The sequence below is a fragment of the Egretta garzetta genome, unplaced genomic scaffold (genome assembly GCF_000687185.1).
Source record: "Egretta garzetta isolate BGI_Z169 unplaced genomic scaffold, ASM68718v1 scaffold71, whole genome shotgun sequence".
Taxonomy (NCBI): Eukaryota; Metazoa; Chordata; class Aves; order Pelecaniformes; family Ardeidae; genus Egretta; species Egretta garzetta.
The window spans coordinates 135,097-142,579 of NW_009258618.1; the positions used below are offsets into that span (position 1 = coordinate 135,097).

The following is a 7,483-nucleotide window of genomic DNA, read 5'->3' on the forward strand; positions in this document are numbered from 1 at the left end:
GGACGGGGGGGGGAGCTCCACGGCCGGGGAGGCCGGCATGGCCAGGATCTGGGACCTGAGGTGGCCCGAGGCAGCAGTGCCCCCCTCCAGCAGCTCCCCGGAGGCGGTGGAGCCGATTGCTCACTCTTAAACATGCTCCTTCCTCCCTGTTTTGTTGCAGGTCTCGTAACCTCCAGTGTCAGCGCATTTTCCAGGTGAATGCTCCTATTAACTGCGTCTGCCTGCACCCCAACCAGGTGAGCACTGGCTCCTCTGTGATTTCCCAGCTCATGCTTTGCTGTGGTTCCTCTGGGTAAACCCGAGGGGCTGCAGAGTTTTATACTGGCAGAGGCAGCGAAAGATCTGGGGGCTGGCTGGGGTGGGTGCCCTTCCTGGTGGCACAGACCCGTGAGCTCTTGGTGGCATTGCTGGACCTGCACCCAGGCCACCCGCCCACCTGCTCCCTTGCTGACCTGTTGCTGCTGGGAGCTTTGGGTTGGTGTGGGAACATGGCCTGCATGGCATGGGAGCCGGCACGACAGACACACAGTCCCTCTGTCTGCCCCAGGAAAGCCCACAGTGCTTTGTGCAGTGGAGCAAACCTCCCCGAGCAGCGGCACTGGGAGCGAGCAGGCTCACGCTGTGCCTGCAGCAGCCGTCCATGGCACAGCCCTTGGGCTTTGTCCGCTGAGTTCATTTGCCAGCCAGCGCGTTTTGTGCTAATTACCTGGTGGCTGTTGCAAAGAGAGGGCATAGCGGCTGTGCTGGGCCTCTCATCCTGTAGGAGGAGACGCTGCCTCGGGGCTGTCTCTGTCCGAAGAATGTAACCAAGGGGATGTGATGGGAGTGGAACTGGTTGTGCGGGGTGGGCTGGGAAGCTTGAGAGTGGCACTGCTGCCAAGAAAAAGCATCTCCGGCCCCGTGGCCCTGATTACTTTTGGGACTTAGGTCAGATTTGCTCAAGATTCAGAAGCTGTTGATAAACAGAGGGATGGCTGGGGCTCAGGAAACGCAGCTAAAAAGCTGTACAGTGCATTAGAGGGGCTGGCGGTGAAAATCGATCTGTATCATTGCAGTGGTAATAACCCGTCTGGTCCATTTTGTATTTGCAGTGCTGCAGGGTTTGTTTGCAGACATGGCAGTGCAAACCTTTTTAAAAAGCTGAGTAATAGACATGTTTCTTTGCATTTTGGATTTTGCAGAGGCTGGGTTTTGCAAGTCCTGAATTTTGGACCAGATCTGAGATCAATTCTTTGGAACCAGACTTTACCCAAATGCTGGTGATGGTCCTGTAGTGCCGGTGCTGTCAGAATGTATTACGTTAAAATGAATACTGCTGTCATACATAGATCTTACTTGTGAAATAACCACTAACCAAGATGCTGCTGAGTTGCGGGAGAAGTGTTGGTTTGTGAGCAGAGCACAGTTAATTAGTCTGAAGGTGGCAGCATTTATTCAGATAGCTTCACTGCTCTGCGATTCCCTGCTGCAGCAATGCTGATCCAGTTAGGAGAGAGATATTTCTCACGGCTTGGGTAAAGCCGTGATGGCTTTAGTGATTGCACTTAGGCCTGCTAAGTGGGAGCTGAGGATGGAGGCACCCGGCAGATGCTTCTGCGCTGTGCAGTCAGCTAAATGTACTGGGCAAGGATTGTCTTCCTCATAAACAAGCCGTTGCTCACAGGTACAGGATTAGCTGCGCCCGATGACCTGATCTCCTCTAGGGATTCTGCTAAAATTATGGGCAGCGCAAGACTGTCGATAAAAACCCTGGTTTTAGTGGAGAGCCGCCAGCATTGTCTTCTGGTCCGAGCATGGGATCGGAGCCAGAACTCCTGCCCTTCAGTTGGCTCTTGTCCTTCCCCTGAGAAGGGGAGAGAGAGAAAAAAACCATTTAGGCTTGTGTTTTTCAGGTATCTGTACACTCTTGAGTGCTTCAGTTGTTCACTGGCCAACTTGCATCTTAATGCCCACTCCTCAGACATGCTGAAAATCGTTTGGCTCCTGAGGATGTTGTTTGGAGCTGTAGCTGTGCAGTGGCTCTGGAAATCAGGCAGCTGCTGTCTCGCTCTGGGTTTTTTTTATAAAATTAGCAAACGCTTCTGTAAAGGTAAACAGCCTTTTTTGCAGGGCATAACGTGAGATTAGTTCTCTGCTTGCTCTGAGGGCACAGGGGCAGTCAGCAGGCTGCTGGGGCTCGGAAACAGCCCTGTGCTGGGAATAATTAGGCAGAGCAGGCCCCTGATTCTTCAAACCAGAGCAAGGCTCCACATGGTGCTACATGGGCAGGATCTGGGCGTGGGCTTGGGGCTGTTGCTTGCGAGGTTCTCCTCAGAGAGACAAAGCTGCTGTTCTCTTGCAGGCAGAGCTAATTGTGGGTGATCAGAGTGGTGCCATTCACATCTGGGACCTGAAGACAGACCACAACGAGCAGCTGATTCCAGAGCCTGAAGTTTCCGTGAATTCAGTTCACATTGACCCCGATGCCAGTTACATGGCGGCTGTCAACAGCTCGGTGAGCTCTGACGGCCTTGGATGTGGGATGGGATTTATGGTGCTCCGGCAGCTGTGGGGCTGTGCCTCCCGTGGGCAGAGGCGGCCGGTGTCCAGGCTTTGCAGTGCTGTGGTTGGACGTGGGAAGTCCAGGCTGCTTTTGGGTGGGTGACCACCAGCCCGGCCACGGATCCCCCTGTCTTGCTGCAGGGAAATTGCTATGTGTGGAACCTGACAGGCGGCATTGGAGAGGAGGTGACCCAGCTGATCCCCAAGACCAAGATCCCAGCGCACAACCGCTATGCCCTTCAGTGCAAGTTCAGCCCCGACTCCACGTGAGTGTGTGCCAGCCCCTCACTCACCTGCGATGGGAACAGACAGTCCCTTCTGAGCTGGCAGAGACCAGCTGTGCCTCCAGCTGTTGGCTGATGCTGGCTCCACGTGTCCCTGCAGGTCCCTCAGGGAGGTGTGAGACACGCTGGGGCGGGGTTTTGGTGTCAGTGGCACCCCAGCCTCATGCCCCATGATCTCAGCAAGCTTCACAGCCATGAGCTGTTCTTACAGCTGGGATCGCATGGCTGATCTCTGGGAGCAAAGTAGTGAACGTGGTGTGTTCCTCTGCCGAGTCTGCTCGGCTTGAATCTCATAAGGCAGATGATATGGGTGTAAAGAAATCCGATTACAATGAACGTAGGTCTCTAGTTCATTACTGTTCCAGGCCCACATTAATGGGAGGCCCTTAGGCGCACAGGGCAACTAATAAGGTTACCCTCGCACGTCTCTTCCCTGCAGGCTCTTGGCGACGTGTTCTGCAGATCAGACGTGTAAGATCTGGAGGACTTCAAACTTCTCTCTGATGACAGAGCTGAGCATTAAGAGCAATAACCCGGGGGAAACATCTCGGGGCTGGATGTGGGACTGCGCGTTCTCCGGGGACTCCCAGTACATTGTCACAGGTGAGGCACTGCCGCGCTCCTGCCCTTGGCCCACCGCTTGATTTGGGCTACGCCAGGCCCCCAGCAGCACGGCCTTGCACTAGTGCAGGACTTGGCAGCATCTGTCACTGGGACGTTGCCAAACCCTCGTGCACCAGTATGCAAGGAGAGAGCACGCAGCTGCGCGCCCGCAGTGCAGTCTGCTCACTCCTTTAGGCATTTTGCTGGTGCTGCCGTAGGGCATCTGTTTAAACTGGAGAGATGATCTTCGTGTGTGCAGTTTATCTCACCTGGTAGCAATGCTGCTTGCAGTATGCAGCATGATAGCCCCTTCAAAGCATAGATGTTGTCATTTCCACAGTAACTTTTCTCCAAAATAATTAAAATGTTGTGTAATACAGAAATGTGCTAAGCTGCTTGCTCTGCTTGGCTCCCTTACCTGTCATCAGCAGCCCTAATAAAGATTTGGAATGAAGCAAGAGGAAAGCCTTCCTTATAATAACAAAAAACAAGTTTAAAGGGTGATGCGATATATCCCACTCCTCTTTCCACTTTCTGTTCCAGCCTCCTCTGATAACCTGGCCAGGCTTTGGTGTGTGGAGACAGGAGAGATCAAGAGGGAGTACAGTGGCCACCAGAAAGCAGTCGTCTGCCTCGCTTTCAACGACAGTGTGTTGGGATAACCACCACGCGTGGGAAGGAAAGGACTTCTGCTTGTTTTCCCTTGTCTTACAGTGGCAGGCACCCTCTCTGGAGCCCGAGACGTGCACGGGTAACCCTCCTCTGCGCTGACAGAGAGGGCTTGGTCTCTGGCAGAAGGAGCTGCCTGGAGTGAGAACCAGGCTTCAGCTGCGAGCAGATCATTACTGAAATGTACGTGGCCTCTAAGGGAGGCTGCTTGGACAAAAGGGAATGGGAGAGGGAGTCGTGACACCACTGAGGGGAGCTGGATACAGTTCAGCTGGAGGAATCCCTGTGGCATCAGCTGCTGGCAGCTTTGTGGCGTTCTTGTACCCCGAAGTGGAAAAGAACCCCAAACCAGTCAGCCTTTCTACATGCTGGAAGAGTCTGAGCAAAGAGAGGAAAGGCAGCTGTTTTCCTGGTTTGCAATCCCTTTATTCAAAGTGTATTTCACAGACTTACTTGGAGAGCTGCTCTCTTACAAAGCCAACCACACCCACCCAACAAATTTAGTAACCTTGTGTTGAACGGGGCGTGTAGCCATGGAACATTATCTCCGCCACGCGATTCCTCTAGGCCTGGGTCTCCTACTACCTACGTACAAGGTGCAGCCCTGCAGCACAGCTGCAAATAAAGTGTTTGTACTGACAGTGCTGAGCAGAGCCCTGGTATTTTTCTAACCTCTCCTGAACTGCAGCATGAAATCGGCAGGAAGCTTTTGGGGGCTATTGTAGCTGTTACCTTCCCTGTTGAAATCAGAGGCTTTTCAGGAATCCAGTTCAAGTATGTAGAGCAGCAAGAGGGCGTCTGCGGCTGCAGGACTTACTCGGGGAGGTAATAGAAGCAGATAGACACGCAAATGTTGCTTGGAAAACAGATGTCAATGCAAAGGTAGATCAGCCGCTGCTTCCCCGGACCTGCCAAATGAATGAGGACAGAAGCAGGGTGAGGAATGCTTCTGCAGTCCTGCAGCGACAAGTCCCTGGGGAGCCAAACAAGTGGAAAGCCTCAGGGAATGACCTTTTCATTAAAGCTTGAGTAAGGCAGAACAGAAGGAGTGCTCGGCCGGCTGCTTTTGGTGAAGATGAAGGTGACAAGCATTAAGCCAACAGCATCGCAGGGGACTGCTGTGTGTGGTTGTGCGGCACAAGCAGGCTGCGCTGCCCGGGGAAGGGGGCTCGGAGCCTTTCCCAGCCACCACTGCAGGGTGTGGGTAGGAGCCAGCACTCAGTGATCCCCAAACAATGGTTTGGTGTCGAACTAGAGGTCACCTGTCCCCAGGCCTTGGCAGCCCGTCCCGGGCTGTGCAGCAGCTTTTGCACAGCAGAGCCTGCTCCTCTTAGATTAGAAATAATCGTGCTTCCCTCTTCTGTGAAGGGATGTGTACAACTTACCCTCCCCTCTCCTGACCCAGAAGATGGATGTCTGCTCACACATGGTCTGGACAGACTCCCCCAGGCTTTTGGGGTCCACCTGTTCCCCCACCAGAATGCCCAGGAACTCCCGGTAGTACTTGGTCTGGTTGTTCTGACGTAGCATCTGATCAGCCTGAAAGAAATGTCCCTGTTAATTCCTCCCAAGGCACTTTGCGCTTCCCAGCGCCGCTCTCCAGCCCTGCTCTGGTGTTCGAGCCCTGCTGCTTACCAGCAGTAAGGGCAGGTTTCTCCCAAGAGCTGCCCTGTCCCACCAGGCTGCTTGCTCTGGCTGGAGCAGGCTCCCAGGGGTGAGGCTGGAGCAGGGACAGCCTGCAGCCCCTCACTACCCCTGCAGCTTGGGAAGCAGGGGACGCAGTTCCTCCTGGGCCACTTTGTCCCCCAGGTCTGGAGCTAAAAGACCCTGTTGTGCCAGGTACCACAGCTGTGGTGACCCACGGCAGCCCTGTCCCCTCCCCAGGAACAGCGGTGGCGCCCCCAGCACCCAGTGTGATGCAAATCAGCATCCTTCAGCCCCATGGTGGCTGGGTCGGGACAAGGCTGAGCTGAGGCTCCTCAACGCCAGTTCCTGTTTGATGGCCGCATGGGCTGCTGGCAGCCCCGGCACCACTAACTCTTGTACTTCCATTAAGGAGCCTCAGAGTCTGGCAGTTGCTGCCTTCCCCTTGCACCCACTTCGGTAGCTTGTGCTCAGGGATGCTGTGGTCCCACGCTCTTCTGGGTTAAATGCTGCCCATCGCTTCCCAGCTGGGTGGGAGTGGCAGGCAAGGGACAAGGAGCACCCAGGAGCCCCTGAGGAAATGGAGAGCAGGTGGCAGGGGCACAAAAAACCAGGGCCTTCTGTCTTCTTGAAAGAGAATCTGCCCCCACCCATGCATCCATTAACATTTTGTTCAGAGGGTCCGTATACATGATTTACTCCAACTTTCCTCCCTGTGAATTGCTAACAAACCCCCTTTGTTTCTTGTTCCCCAGATTTTTGAGCAGGTAACAGAATCCAGTGGGAGCGGGCCCTGGGAGAGCCCTGCTATTCACCTCTCCGGGACATATCCCCCTTCCCCGACCTGCAGCTCTGCTGCTTCTCACAGAAGTTAGGATAGCGATAAACCCAGGAGCTCTGCTCCTATGCAAGACACTGACCCAGCCCCTCCTGAGCAGTGAATTGCACAGAACAGGGGGCTGCCGCTGTCACCCCTGGCTGCAAGGTCCTGGGGGCTGCCGCTGTCACCCCCGGCTGGGAGGTCCCGTGCCCTCCTTTAGCCACGCTTGGGGTGCAGGTGTTAAAGAGTCACCACCATGAACACAAATCCATGCAGGAAAGGGCCTCCAGTGAGCCAGGACTCTGCGCAAAGCACAATTCATAGCCCCCATCCCCTCAGCTGCCCTGGGGAACAGCTGCAGCGGCTGCTCACTCTCAGCTCAGACGTGTTGAGAGGTGTCTGTAGGCTCTGGCGGTCCCAGGCGTCCATCCTCCTCAGGTAGCATGCATGCTGCTCCATGGGTTTGTAGCACACGTAGCCCTGCAAGGCAGATTGTGCCCTGTGACAGCAGGCAGCGGCACGCACCTGCAGCTGGCTTCAGAGCCCCCCAAAACGGACATTCCTCCTCCTGCCCTGCATTATCTTTCCTAATGAAAGATGCAGAGAAGAACATCAAACAGCAGCTGGTTGCTGTTTTTCCTGGCCTACACCTCCTGCTCCCACCCCAGCAGCTCTTCTCTGAGCAGCCTGGGCTCCTCTGCTCGCTTCCAGGTAATTCTCCAACGCACTTACGTTCCTGCTGTCGTACAGCACCACGGCGGTGTGGTTACTCTGCGAGGTTATGTAGTAGGTCACGGTGCTCCGGGACTCGTCCACCAAGGCTGTCTGATTCCTCAGCGGGTCTTGCTGGCCCTGGAGTGTCAACCGGATGAGCTGAGAGCCAGCCTGGGCACAAAGAGAGGGAGGGCAGCACCAGCCCTCA

General features: G+C 55.0%; 2 protein-coding genes across 2 annotated transcripts in view; one reads left to right on the plus strand and one right to left on the minus strand.

The window, feature by feature from the left end:
- Positions 1-4,688, plus strand: part of MLST8 (MTOR associated protein, LST8 homolog) — a 5,089-nt gene extending 401 nt beyond the window's left edge. The window contains exons 3-8 of the mRNA XM_035903549.1: positions 1-60; positions 161-236; positions 2,342-2,494; positions 2,683-2,807; positions 3,265-3,428; positions 3,972-4,688. Of these exons, the coding sequence (XP_035759442.1) occupies positions 1-60; positions 161-236; positions 2,342-2,494; positions 2,683-2,807; positions 3,265-3,428; positions 3,972-4,090 (697 nt within the window). The 3' untranslated portion in view covers positions 4,091-4,688. The remainder of the gene's footprint in view (positions 61-160; positions 237-2,341; positions 2,495-2,682; positions 2,808-3,264; positions 3,429-3,971) is intronic.
- Positions 4,689-4,835: 147 nt separating this feature from the next.
- Positions 4,836-7,483, minus strand: part of BRICD5 (BRICHOS domain containing 5) — a 7,534-nt gene continuing 4,886 nt past the window's right edge. Inside the window, exons 3-6 of the mRNA XM_035903550.1 lie at positions 7,294-7,446; positions 6,934-7,041; positions 5,483-5,636; positions 4,836-5,005 (exon numbers count right to left, since the gene is read on the minus strand). Coding sequence (XP_035759443.1) covers positions 4,911-5,005; positions 5,483-5,636; positions 6,934-7,041; positions 7,294-7,446 — 510 coding nt within the window. The 3' untranslated portion in view covers positions 4,836-4,910. The remainder of the gene's footprint in view (positions 5,006-5,482; positions 5,637-6,933; positions 7,042-7,293; positions 7,447-7,483) is intronic.